The sequence below is a fragment of the Saimiri boliviensis genome, chromosome 8, assembly GCF_048565385.1.
Source record: "Saimiri boliviensis isolate mSaiBol1 chromosome 8, mSaiBol1.pri, whole genome shotgun sequence".
Taxonomy (NCBI): domain Eukaryota; kingdom Metazoa; phylum Chordata; class Mammalia; order Primates; family Cebidae; genus Saimiri; species Saimiri boliviensis.
The window spans coordinates 2,630,052-2,644,292 of record NC_133456.1 but is presented as its reverse complement, the minus strand read 5'-3'; the positions used below and the strand labels follow the sequence as shown (position 1 = coordinate 2,644,292).

The 14,241-nt window shown below is 39.8% G+C and overlaps 1 protein-coding gene across 15 annotated transcripts in view; it reads left to right on the top strand.

Annotated features, from left to right (window-relative positions):
* ABI3BP (ABI family member 3 binding protein) overlaps positions 1–14,241 on the top strand; it is a 248,398-nt gene that overhangs the window by 171,834 nt on the left and 62,323 nt on the right. For 12 of the 15 annotated variants that reach the window (XM_074403568.1, XM_074403564.1, XM_074403565.1 and 9 more), the window contains 10 exons: positions 2,818–2,877; positions 3,680–3,763; positions 4,964–5,020; positions 6,066–6,149; positions 7,280–7,339; positions 8,112–8,195; positions 9,538–9,594; positions 10,606–10,665; positions 11,320–11,394; positions 12,268–12,327. The exons of 2 other annotated variants lie outside the window; for them this stretch is intronic. In XM_074403568.1, coding sequence (XP_074259669.1) covers positions 2,818–2,877; positions 3,680–3,763; positions 4,964–5,020; positions 6,066–6,149; positions 7,280–7,339; positions 8,112–8,195; positions 9,538–9,594; positions 10,606–10,665; positions 11,320–11,394; positions 12,268–12,327 — 681 coding nt within the window. The remainder of the gene's footprint in view (positions 1–2,817; positions 2,878–3,679; positions 3,764–4,963; positions 5,021–6,065; positions 6,150–7,279; positions 7,340–8,111; positions 8,196–9,537; positions 9,595–10,605; positions 10,666–11,319; positions 11,395–12,267; positions 12,328–14,241) is intronic. One more of the 15 variants, XM_074403566.1, reaches the window with a different exon arrangement.

Below are 14,241 nucleotides of genomic sequence, written 5' to 3'. Positions count from 1 at the left end.
TTTCTGCTCAGTATCAAGCTTATTCCACTGTATATTACCATTCAATTACATTTTTTGTTTTATGATGGCTGAACGTACATAAAACAAGTTGCCTCTTGCTCATAAGAGAGCTATGTATGACTCTAGTTTGAGATCTTTTCCTGCTCTGTAACTTAAAAGTGTTTTTGTATCATTTTGGTTTTGGCTTAATCAGAGTTCTCTATTAAAAGAAATTTCGTATATTCTCGGGAGGGTCTCACCTGGTCTATGCTAACCAGGCTGTAATATAGAAGTTTCTTTAATACATCCCATATACATCTCCCTTTTTATGTTTTTCCTTTTCTCGGTTTATATTTTTGTGTTTTTTTAAATCTTATATATGACCATTCCCAAACATCTACCTTTGTCATCTGCCTGTTATTTGTGTCATTTCGTTAATTTATGAGGAATATTTTTAGTGAATTATCTAGCAGATAATGTGATCAAGGATAGTAGGTTTAAATTATAAACCCCATCCTTAGTATATATCCAATTCCCCTTAGTCTGCAACATAATTTGGATGATTTATTACCTTTTTAATCCAGACAGGGCACTCTAGGAGAACGTGACAAACATATTAATGCTAAATATCTGAATTAATAACTTTAATCTGTCAAATTTGCATATTTGCAAGTTTGTTATTGAAGTATCTTTAACAGAAAAAGATTAAAGTAGGAGCAGAATTTTTGCATTAGAAAGATATATTTTCTGAAGCTCAGGAAAATCTACCAAGCTTTAGAAAAGCTAAAGAAGTTTTCTTTAAGCCTACAATGTGCAGAAGCATAAGATTTAAAATAACTAATGGTTACCTTTTTCTACCTCCAAAAACCTCCCAGTGAAAATACCATTCACAGCACAATCTTAATACCGCTCTGTGTCTGGCTGCTCTTGACACTGTCCCAGATAGATATAGGGTCTTTGGTTTAAGGAGCCTGGGAGCCTGTCATTGATAGAAATAATAAACTCACATACCCCTTAGTGAGGGAGTCCAGAGGCCTGTTATCCCCCTCATGATTGACAAGGAGTCAGTTTAGAAGAGAGCTACAGGGTCTTCCCTTTGTGTAGTAGGAGACATGTAGTCCACAGTCCACAGGCTAGTTGAGCACAAAAATGTTTTCCACAAGAAAAGCCTAGAGAAGGAGAATAATAGGCCAGGGTGCTTTTGCAAATTAAAGATCTTTCTTGGGAATATAAATGTTAAGTGTCAGACTTACTATAGGGTCTTAAGGTAAAAAATGAAATTGGGTTTCAACAGAGCCAGGAAACAGTTTGGGCCTTGAAGTCACATCACAATTTGCACAAATAGGAAGGCGAGAATGAACAAAGATGAAAAAATGGGATCTGTGTAGAGGCGACCAGAGGAGGCAGAGATCCTCCTTCTAGGGTCAGCCAAAACATTTTTGTTGGTAATTCTGCATGTGGATGACACGGTAGAAAGTGGAAGGAGGGCTTGAATGTCTTACTCATCGAGTCTGACATTGTTCTCCTGAGCATCAAAAGTCTTTTTTCCACACTAGATCATGTTTCCCCTCTGCTAAGCATGGACAGTGATTTACTGGATGCCACAGACCGAGGGCCACCCCTTACCCAGTCCTCCTGAGTGCTTTTGTTTGCACAGAAGTGAAAAGTTCTTTCCAAAATGGAGCTCCCAGCAAGATCACCGATCATTTTTAGTGATTTGCGTGATGACCGTTTAGATATTTCATCATTTTTTCTGCAACCATAATTTGATAAACATATATAGTATATCTTCTCTTTATTCAGCATCCACTAAAGTGCGAACCGGTTTTTCACGTGCTTCTTGAGAATTATTAGAAACGTACTAAGAAAATGCCTTAAAACATCCTAAAGTCTTCCATGTCGTATTCAGATAAACACCGTAACTAGAGGAATTGTTTGCCTCGTGGTGCTAAATTACAGAGACCAAAGGTGATGACCATCTCGTGAGATGGTATAATTGGTATAGTGTGGCCAAGTCTAGACAAAAGAAAATTTCCATTTGAAAAAGGGCTGCCAGCCGGGCGCGGTGGCTCATGCCTGTAATCCCAGCACTTTGGGAGGCTGAAGCGGGTGGATCACGAGGTCAAGAGATCGAGACCATCCTGGTCCACATGGTGAAACCCCGTCTCTACTAAAAAAAAAAAAAAAAAAAAAAAAAAAAAAAAAAAAAAACCACAAAAATTAGCTGGGCGTGGTGGCACACGCCTGTAGTCCCAGCTACTCGGGAGACTGAGGCAGGAGAATTGCCTGAACCCAGGAGGCGGAGGTTGCGGTGAGCCGAGATCGCCCCATTGCACTCCTGCCTGGGTAACAGGAGCGAAACTCCGTCTCAAAAAAAAAAAAAAAAAAAAGAAAAGAAAAGAAAAAGGGCTGCCATTACAGAGCAGTATAGATGAGGTGGAAGATGAGTGTGTCTCAAGTGTGCTTTCTCTCGAGGCCTCCCTCCCTGTCTTGCAGACGGCCGCCTGCTCACCGTATCCTCACATGTCGATCCCTCTGTGTGTGCAGCTCATGTCTCCTTCATATAAGTCCATGAGTCCTGTTGAAGTGGAATCCCACCCTTATAACCTCATTAACCTTCATTATCGTTTTAAAGGTCTTACCATGAGGATTAGGGCTTTGCATATGAATTGGGTGGGTTGGGGGAGGAGTGGAAATATAATTCAGTCCTATCGCCCTTCCTCCAGAGACGTTTAATTATCCTAGAGGCCGTGTTACGCAGGCATGATACGTTTTGATGTGAATATTGTAGCTCCCACGCATTTTTTACAGTCTCTTTTGTTTATCTTACTACTTCAGTTCCTGTGACAGACCTCGAGCCTGTTACTTTTAGAACCGAGACCCCCGCAACAACCGTAGGTAACGACCCTGCCATTACCTGGCTGTTTGCCAAGTGCTTTTGCTGCTCATTGTACGGTCCTTTCAGTCTCATACCTATAACGTGGCGTGTCTTCCTCTGCAAAATAGCAAATATCACTGCCTGTGACCATTCCACTATTTCTGTCATCTGAAGAATCCTGAAGCCTCCTAAAAACAAGTTTCCTATTGTTTTTATGAGAGCCAGGCATGAGCTTAACTCAAAACATTTACCTGCCACGTGGCATCATTTAACGGAGTTCTGTGTTAATGCTGAATTTAAAACAAATTGGGATCTATTTCATATCTAAGCTGATCAGCAATAACAGCTACTCTCCTTTGCACATCTGAGTTTTTAGATTAAAAAAAAAATTGCCCAGTATGTTTCTTTCTTAATTGGTGCTTTAAGTAATGATATGTTTTATTACTAATTTGACAATTAGGGAATTACTGAAGTCTGAAAAATTATAAGCCTCTTCCTTAATGTGACCCTAACTTCCTGTCCCTTCTCATTGAGTACTCTGCCTCTATCATTTTTCCCCCCAGCAAGGAAATTCTGTAAATTTCTCAATACAAGTGCTAATCTTCATTCCTTGGGTGAGAAATTCTACTGTATACGTGAATTTTCCTGAAAAGTACCATAAATAATAAAAAGGGTACATCGTTATAAAAGGAATGAAAAAGTAAAACTAAAAACAACTCAAGTTCCTGGAACTATAGGACATCTGACAAGTTTTGGAAAAATCTTGTCTCGGTGTCCAGAATCATGAGACCTCGAGTAACACAAGGCTTTTTCTTCCGTCAGCTACCAAAACATCAAAAAGAACCCGCCCTCCACGTCCCAGAGTTAAAACTACACGGAGCCCTCAGGCACCTGAGACCAAACCCGGTAAATGTGTGACCCCTCACAACCTGTCTGTCGCGGTGGGGACCGAGGCAGTGCCAATGCTGAGCAGCCACAGCTCTTATTCTCCCTAAGCACAAGGGCATGAGGCATCATCAGTACCATCTCCTCTGCTCAGCTTTCAAGGAGAATAATGTGTGGGTGAGACCCAACTGGTACCAGCATATCTTATTATTTCTATGTGAGACTCTTTTTTGAAACTACATAGTTAGTGTGTTTCTTAACTGTCAAATCCCATTCACGTCTTAAAGGTAGAGCTGCTTTAGCAGAGCCAACATGTTCAGTTCAGGTAAACGTAATTGTAAGTGCCTTGCGTATTCCTGTTCCCACATTGGACATTGGTGAGCATAGGTGGTGTGCCAGCTGTAGGAGAGTTATTTTACTACAGAAAGAGTGGAGTTGAAGATGGGTTTGGCTGACACAAACATAAAGTGATGATCTTTATGTTTTATCTCAAAGGAAAAGATCAAGGTGGGTTTACACAGGGGGCCAGTTCACTGTCCCTCAGACCGTTGGAGGGCCGCCACATACTGTGCTCCTCTCACTGACCACCAATGAAAGAGGTGCCCCTTCCTGAAGTGCGGCGGGGGCCAGATAAATGGCCTCAGGGGGCCATCGTTTGGGGACGCCTGATTTGGAGGAATGGTTTTGAACTAGAGCAGAAGGACCACATGTGTTGGGTCAGCTAGAAAGGCAGTCCAGTCTAGATGGACTCCTTCTAGATGGTCGTATATGACTGTTGATGATGGTGCATTTGGAAGGGTACTTCAAGCCAGATGAAGCAGGATTTTTGAGTACCTGATTCAGAAGCTTAGATTTTATACAGAGACATCAAAAGTCTTTGATTTCCACTTATTCTGGGCTGAGGGCAGACAGATGCTCTACAGATTATTACAAACTGAGTGATCACGCAGTTCAGAATTAATGAGTTAAAAACCTAATAGAGTTTCATGTTAATGTCTTTAAGCTGCTCAAGACAGCTCAAAAGCTAAGCCTGAAACTCATCATGCCTATAGTCTGGCCGTATCATCAATGAACACACACACTCTTCCCCTCAGTTAGGAAGTTATTTTTTTCTTTGTGTCTCTGGAAGAATTCACAGACTAGTAAAATGTGTTTGCACGGAGTGTTCTAACTTCTCCTATGTTTAAAAATCTCTTTGATTTTACATGTCGTTTTGGTCAGTTCCTGCCACTGTCCTAGAACCTGTCACTCTTAGACCTGAGGCCCCAACAACATTAGGTAACGTTGATATATTGTGTTTTCAACAAGCTTTCTTTTGCTTATTGACAAATGTAGAGTTTGTTTGTGTCTTGGGACAACACTGTCATTCTTGAAATTACGAAGACTCTTTTTTTTTTTTTTGAGACAGTTTCGCTCTTGTTACCCAGGCTGGAGTGCAATGGCGCGATCTCGGCTCACCGCAACCTCCGCCTCCTGGGTTCAGGCAATTCTCCTGCCTCAGCCTCCCGAGTAGCTGGGATTACAGGCACGCGCCACCATGCCCAGCTAATTTTTGTATTTTTAGTAGAGACGGGGTTTCACCATGTTGACCAGGATGGTCTCGATCTCCTGACCTTGTGATCCACCTGTCTCGGCCTCCCAAAGTGCTGGGATTATAGGCGTGAGCCAACGCGCCCAGCCTCGAAATTACAAAGACTCTTAAGTTAACTGTTGTTTTTAAGAGAAGCAGTCATGCATGAATCTATTTGAGGACATTTTATTTGCCATATGACCTGTAAGCAGTGTTTGTGATAAAGCTGTATTTCAAACATATCAGTGGGTCTCTAACTTCTACCTGGACAGATAAAGCTATTAACTCTCACAGAGCCAGGAGGACTCATTGTGCATCTAAATTTCTAACCTTTTTTTCTATTTGCATAGAAATGTATTATTTTGTCTCTAATAAGGTCATAATATGTTCTGATTTTAAAAGTTCTACAGGATATGTGCCAAAAATTGAAAGATTAAGTTGTAAATCTCAGATTTAGTAGAACTGTCCTTCATTATCCATGAAAATTTGCCTATAGTACTTAACTTTTTTGGTGCCCAGGAAGGCTACCCTATGAGATTTCCATTCAAATCTCTAATCTTTATTTCTTGAATTAAAAAGTGATTTTTTGTCTTAAGGAGCTTTCTGTGATGAAATATAAGGAGGAGCGTATGTGACAAAAATCTCAAAAGGCAAATATCTATCAAGCTGTAGAAAGTCATGTTTTTACCTTGCACCCCTTCCAGAATCACAGATGATGTAGTTTTGTAGTAACCCAGGAACTTCTTCCTTCAGCTTCCAAAACATCACAACGGACACGTCGTCCACGTCTCAGAACAAAAACCACACCACGTCCTGAAGCACCTGAATCCAAACCAGGTAAACCACGTGTTCCTGGTTTAAAGAGTCCCTGTAGCCTAAGCCAGCAGGGTCTCGAGAGTGATCCCAGTGGTTGGGAGTAACCGGTATATCCCTATGAGAGGGAAGCCACAACTCATGGTCAGCAGCTGTCCCCACTGTGTGGATGTAAGCGAGACACTGCTGGGAGGTCCGTGGAGCAGCTGAATGTCTCCTGCTTCCTGTGTGCACTGGGCATTTTATTAACTTCCATTTCTCTCTTACAAACGAAACTTCTTTAGAAAAATGAGACATACTTGGCTCAAGTCAACAAATACTAAGTGCCTTAGATAGCCTCGCAATCGTATGAGCACATGTGGGGTATGCATCAGATGTCAGAGATGCATTTTCGTCCTCAAACCTGTAAGAGAGTTGACAACGGAAGCCTTGCCTTTGTAAATAAAGGATGGCATGGGGCAGTACCAGTGCAAATGCAAGACTGGTTTTGCAGTGCTCCCAACAAGATGTGCTAGGTAGGTAAACATTTGGAGCGGGGAAATATGGAGGAAGAAGAAATGGAGCCTTGAAATCACCAAGGTTCATAGATGAGTAGAAAGGTAGGAAGAATAAAATCAGAAGGAAAAGATGCAAGTAGAGACCAACCAGAGGAGACAGTATAACTGGACCACTGACGTGAAGATGTCTTACTTAAAGATGACAGGAAGATCCCTTGTGAATCTCACCAGGACCACGTACACCCATGCCTAGGTCCCTGATGGAGCAGGGGAGATGGATGCGATAGACATCCACAAGCTGTTCTTTCCATACGAGGCCATGTTCGTTCTTTGCGTGGAATGGCGGAGTATCCAACTCCGTTTGTCATGCTAAGGCCTCTGTCTCTTTCCAAAGATGAATTCTTAGCAATACCTACATAGTCCACTTTGGATTATTAGGTAATATCAGAAAGTGAGGAATAAGGGAATAGGTACCTGATTTAGGTATGGCCAGATTTTATGAAATCAGCTGTTTACTTTTTTAGCTTAACAGTGTTTCAAGGTTGCTATATAATTCTGTAAGCTGTATGATACTCGTAAGACTCATTTTTGAAGAAAAGCTTTGAGTGTATGTTCCTTTAAGAGAATCGCTTCGTTAATTTTAATGCTTTTGGTCAGTTCCTACTGCAGAGCTCAAACCTGAGACACTCAGAACTGAGACCTGGGTGACAACACAAGGTAATAAATCGCACGTTCTGTCCTCATTCAGTGTTCTTCCTCCTCATTGTCAAACCCATTCTATTGTCAGAGCCACAGATTCTTCTGCTTTTTAAGACTACATCGTCGTTCTCTGCTGTCATTCCATCACGCTTCATCCCCAAAGTACTGCGGATTCTGACTCTTAAAACAAATCGTACTTTGTTTTTAAGAGAGCTATGCATGAACCTAACTCAGGCTATCTTCTGGGTGTGTAACCATCTGAAATTATTTTGTCATCCAGTGTGTTTTTTAACCGATTTTTTGTTAAGGGTGACTTTAAGATGCATTTTTCTTGATTCTAACATTATCACCATACCAGAAAGTTTCTTGATGAATCTAAAGTTCAATTGATTTATTCCTGCCATCTCTTTACTGTTCTATGATTGACATTTTTATTAATTATGTGGTCTTTTTTTAGTGACTGTCAAAGAACTTATAACTGACCACCACTACTACATTTTAGCAGTGACTCATAACTTTTATTTGAAGAGTCTTATTGACTATTCTTCACCTCTTAAATTAGCAATTTCATTTTAGATAGGACATTTCCTTCCAATAAACTTTCTTCCATTGTAAAAGGAGACGTACTATTACAATAATAGTGAATGTTACTAATTAAAAAGGTAAGAAGACAAATTTCTTGAAATATGAGAAAATCTAGTAAGTGTTAAGAAATCTCAGACCATATGTCGTGCTACTCATAGCTTCTGAACTACGGACCCTGTAGTAACGGAAGGTTTTCTTTCTTCAGCTCCTAAAACATCACAACGAACTCGTCGTCCACGTCCCAAACCTAAAACTACACCAAGTCTGGAGGTTCCTCAAACCAAACCGGGTAAATCTGGGTTTCTGATTAAAGTAGCTCATCCTAGCGGCTCTCGGGAATCTAGAACTGATGCCAGTGATGGAACTGACGGCCTGGGTGAAGGCACAGAATGATCCGCGGCTGCCCCCGCTGTTGAGTTAGCAAAGGTGAACACAGTTGGGATAGACCTGTTGGCAGGTGAATTCCTTGCGCTTTCTGCCTACGGGTCTGTCTCTTACTGTGTATGTTATTTACTACTTCCTATTTGATTTGTCCTCATAAAGACAAAATGCCTTCAATAGAACCAGGCATTTTAATTTCTAGAAAAAAATTTTTAGTGCCTTCTATCTTCCCACAGCCGCATCAACAACGATGAGGATCTCACGGGAGGAGGAAGTTTGTTTTTAATGTCTTACCCTGTCGTATAGTCGAGGTTGCCACCTGACCCAGTGTGAGACATTCAAAGATTGAAGCAAGGGAGTGTATCTGTGCAAATTGAACTTGTCTTGAGGGATGCTGTATACGTCTACGAGCTTAGAAAAAGAAAATGTTATGAAGAACAGGAACAGGAATAAATAACTGGAAAGAAGTTGGGTCTTAAAATCTTAGAAATGAAGAGTCAAAATGACAGGGGTCAAGGCAAATTAGTGGGTACAGGTATCATGAAACACGCAGGATTCTGCTTCTGAGTGGAGATGACAGCTGCATTTGAAAGGGTTTATAAGAGCAGTTGAAGAAAGGCCTTCAAGATGTGACTCGGAATTTGCATCTGACCCGAGAAGCATCACCCATCTAGAAAACGCGTCTAGTCCTGCATTTTTGTGACCAGGGAGCTGCTCTGTGTGTTTATCCTGTATCCTGATCGGTTGAGGGCACATGAAATCTCAGCCTATGATTCCCTTTGCTTTATTCTTTGCTATGTCTCCTCTCAAGCAGGCTGTTGATTGTATTCATGCTCATTTCGGCACGCCGTTAAAGCTGCACATGGACCCCAGAATCTAAAGTACAATAATTAAAAAAAAAAAAAAAGCTTCCACAAAAATACCGGCAGTTACTAGGACAGTTAGATAAGTGTACATTTGGCAAGCTGTCTGAACAAGCTTCTAGGGCAGTCTTCTACAGTGGGTGGAATTAGATACTCAGACACCTAGGAGAATATTATGTGGACTTTATTGATGTGTGCCAGATTGTGCAGGCTGTGACTAACTGCCTCTTAAAAAAAAATTATCTGGCTATAAGATGGTCACATGTTCAAATAGCAAGTTCAAATTTCAGAGAATTTCTTAAAATTGCTGTATACTGATTGAAGCAATATTATACTGGAAAGATATACTGACTTTTCACAAGTGTTTATTTTGTTACTTTTAATTAGTTCCTGTTACAGATCTTGAACCTGTTACTCTCAGAACTGAAGCTCCAAAAACCATGGGTAATGAGAATGTGTGTCCTTCAAATAGCGCTTTTCCTGCTCACTGTCATGCTAATGTAGTCATGAGACCATTCTGTCGTCCTTTGCCATCATTCCATTATAGTCTTTATCTTGAAATTATCCTAGACTCTGTGTCAAATTATCAGCTGAATTTGAGAGAACTGTGCATGAACCACTATCAGGACATCAAACTGCTTTTAACTGTTCAACATTGTGTCACGCGATCATGTACATGTGTTTAAACAGCGCTGACCATTTCAAGCTGCATTTCAAACACGAATCTCTAGCTGTCCCTTATTTATGCTGCTTATTCCTCATCAAATGTAGGGAAGCGCAACGTTTCTTTGCTCATATTTTTTTATGACTTTTATTAGGATCTATACAATATTTTCTGTTTCAAGGAATGATGTTTTTAGTAAATTGTCAAATTGTAAAATGTACCAAGTCTTGAAAGTGTTAATGACAGGCTTCCATTATAAGATGGACTGACTCTTTATTCATCTCTATGAAGGTTTAACAGTTTCTTAACTTTTATTGAATCGGGGACTACTTTGAGATTTTGATAAGCACAATTGATTAATCGCGTGGTGTTCTTTATGCTTTCATATATATGGATTCCTTATGGTACTCATAGTTACTTAAACAGTAGATACTGAGACATTTATCTCAACCTCTACAGAAATGCAAGTAGACTGATAAATGCCTTTTTCAGTACAGTTAGAAAAGCATATATTATGCAAATATGTAAAAAGCTTGTCGAACAGTCTTTCACTAATGTGTAGCAGGAATCAGATAAGCATCTAGGAGAATGTCTTGCTGACCACGTAGCGATATTAAGCTGAGTGCAATGCTGTCTTTCAAGTCGGTCTTCTGAGACTAATTGGCACCTAGCTATGGTTTGGCCCAGTCTGCAAAAAACGAGTCTGTCTTTTCTCTCGGTTCTGAAGCTTAAAAATTGACTTGTGAAATTAATATTCAAGTTAAATCTCTTATTTTATTATTTTTGTCTAGTTGTTACTACAGGCCTTGAACCTGACACTTTTAGAACCAAGGTTCCAGAAACAACGTTAGGTAATGACATCCTATGTTCCTGAATAATTTTTCCCTGCTTATCTTCAGATCCATTCTGTCGTGATCATAATCGCATTATCATCAGCTTTGTAGGACAATCTTGTCACCCTCTGCTGTCCTTCAACTTTATACTGCTGCTTTTTGAGAGGATTAGTGATCCTTAGAAGTTACCTATTATTTTCAAAAGCTGTACATGGACCTAATTCTCAGAGTCTACCATGTAGTCTTATTTGAATTTGTGTCATGTATTTTTGTCTAAACAGCATTCACGTCTAAAGATAAATTTCAAACACAGTTGCTGGTGGCTGTATCTTATCTAAGCTGCCTAAACTCTGACGGTTCTTATGGTATTACGGATTCTTTGGCATACTCAAAAGGTTTAGTGTAAACCTGAGACTCTATCACCCAGAGTGTGGCTCTATTGTTTTTCCAGTTAAAGATGTATGAGTCTCTTCACTTCTTGACTTGATTTTATATGTAAGTTGTCTCTCTCAAGAATTTTCAGTGGTTAAAAAAACATTAACAAAATAGAAAATACTTTACTCTTAGAAGATATGGGGCTGAAATCTCAAGGAAATATAATATACCTTTAAAAACCGAAGTTTTGTCTCCAAAGCCACCTGCACTAGAGTAATCCAGAGTTTCTTCCTTCAGCTCCTAAAGCACCGCGGACACGTCGTCCACGTCCCAGACCTAAAACGACACCTGAAGTGCCTCAGACCAAATCGGGTAAATGTATGATTCCTTGGTTTAAGGAGCCGAGGAGCCTGAATCCTAGCAGGTTGTCCCAGTGAAGTCCCAAAGAAATGCCTGTGATGGGAAGTAACAGGCACCATGTTCTCTAAGAATCAGATTATTTGACAGGGGCAGCAGCTGCTGCTCGTACAGAGCTGTCCAGGAGAACATGACTTGTGTGCCTTATCTCCTAAATGACTTGGTTTGGATGAAGTTCTTAGTCTCTCTTTAAAGATGTGTTTACAGCAAGATTGGCATGGTTATTTATGGGTATTTATTGCTGTATCTGCATTGAAACGTGATCCATTTGTTACAGACATGATTACATAAACAGGCATTTTTTTTCAACTTCTAAGAAAGGCAATGAGTTAGTTTCATATATATTTCTCTATATATTTTCATATATATTGCCTAAACAAATTTCCAATGCAAATATCCATACTAGTTAGAAAACCGTATGCCTAGGAGAACCTCACGTGGATAATATCAAGACTGCAGCAGATTTCAAGGGTTGTAACTGCCTTCTGTGATGACTTGTTCTGGCTAATGTGGCCAAATCTTCCAAAAGCAACTATATGCTTCCTATCAATTCCAAAGTTTAAAAAAATATATATATGTATCCTTTGCTGAGCATGGTGGCACATGCCTGGAATACCAGTTACTCAGGAGGCTGAGGCATGAGAATCACTTGAGCCTGGGAGGCAGAGGTTGCGGTGAGCCAAGATCGTGCCATTGCACTCCAGCCTGGGCAACAGGAGCGAAACTCTGTCTCAAAAAAAAAAAAAGAAAGAAAAAGAAAACTTGAGGGTGTTCTTGAAAAAAAATGTGTTTAAGCGTTCTTGTATTCATGTTGTTGCTTTTGGTTAGTTTCTGTTACAGGCTTTGAACCTGTTGTTCTTAGTTCTGATGCTCCAGGAACAACATTTGGTAACGATTTTTGTGGCTCTCATTAAATGCTTTTTATTGCTGTTTATAACTCCGCTTGAGCACTGTCATGGCCAGAGTTGCTTCCACTTCCTGCAATGCTGCTGTTATTCCATTCTACTCTTCATTTTAAGATAGTCAGGGGTCTGAATTCAAGTGTTACCTGTTCTTTTTCACAGGTAACAGTGAAGGACAGCTATCTGTCAGGAAACTCTCTTTTAAAATGTACCATATGATTCAGTGATAAATATGCAGTCCAAATTGGTATTTAGTATTTATAGATCTAAATACTCTTCCATTTGTTATTTGGATCTGTAAAGTAACAACAATTAAGTACCATGAACTCCCTTTGAGTAACATAGTTTCTGTAAAATCTCTGTCTTATTATTCTCTTCCTATCTTACAGAATAAGGTGTCCCTGTTACATTAGCATAAAAAGTGGTTTTTCCCTGAAAGTTCCAGGCTCCTTAATCATTGATGAGCCTGACCACTCTTCCTCACCACAGTTTAGCAATGGCTCTTAATCTTTGCAAAATAGGAATCCCTCTGAATGTCTATGCATGTTCAGTATTTATTTCTTTAATCACTTCATCTGTGATTTCGATCTCTAAAGGAACACTTAGTGGTGATCAGAAACAAAGTAGTAATTTTTTAACTTAGAAAATAAACTCAAGAAAATATGTTATAGAAAACGTAGGTCTACATACAATGCTTTTCATGATCTCCAGACCTACAAACACCATAGCGACCCAAGATCGTCACCTTGTAGTTTCAGAAACATAAAGGAGGATGAATAGGGGTTATTCCATCTCTCAGAACTTAAACTCCCCAAAGCCTCTCATTTGAAGTAAGGAAAATCTGTGGCTTAGGTTTTAGAAAGTTTAAGGAGTCCTTCTAGCCCACTACAGTTCAATCACAGGAATGACAATAAGTTTAAACATCTTCCCGTTTCTGTGCCTTCTGAGAGAAAAGGCACTTAGAGTGATCAACAGCTGGGCAATTACAGGGCCCATCATTAGGTTCCTAGCTCAGGGAGATCTATGCAGTGGCTAAATTCATGGTGTGCCCTACGTAAGGACTGTATCTAACAAAGGATGGATCTTATAAAGTTCTCTTACTCCATTTCATTCATCTCTTTCTCACTGGTGCTGCTACTTTTGCTTAAGAAAATAACGTTTTCCTCATTCTTTGTGTACCTGGCACCGTATTAGCAGTTGAGTGACGTGGAATAAGGAGCAGAGGTAGAAACCAAAAGAAAAGACATAGTTTACCTCTTAAAGCACAAAGTAATTATGAAGAAAACCGAGGGTTTTCTTAGATACAGTTTTCTTGATATAGCTCCATTTCCTCATATGAAAACTGCTTGTTTAATTGAGTAGTAAAACAGAAAATATTTACACGAGTCAGGGAACAATCTGGGCTGCTGACAGAGTAGTTGGGTTTTGAAATAATTATAGGATTTGGATTAGAGGGTGGAAGAGTGGGGACAGCACGAAAAACAAGTGTCAATACTTGTTAAGGGTGGCTGAGGAGATGGTGAAACTGAAATATAGAACAAAATGCTCCTAGATGAGATGCAACATTTTGTTAATGTTACTGTCATGGAATCAGCCATAGGCAGCTCTTAGCTCTTGTGGGAACTGCGATTTCAGATACGGTAGTCCATGAGAACTTAATTCTCCAAATAGATTCCTGCTTTTTTAGAAGGACACTTTGAATCAGGAGTCAGCAATTTTTTTTTTTCCTGTGAAAACTTAAAAAACAGTAACTAGTTTAGAATTTGTAGGCCATTCAGTTTCTGTTACAACTACTCAATTGTACTGTTTTAGCTTAAAGGCAACCAAAGCTGACAACATAAATATGCCCGGAGCCGTTTTAGTTCACGATATGGCTGTGTTCCAATAAAACTTTATTTGA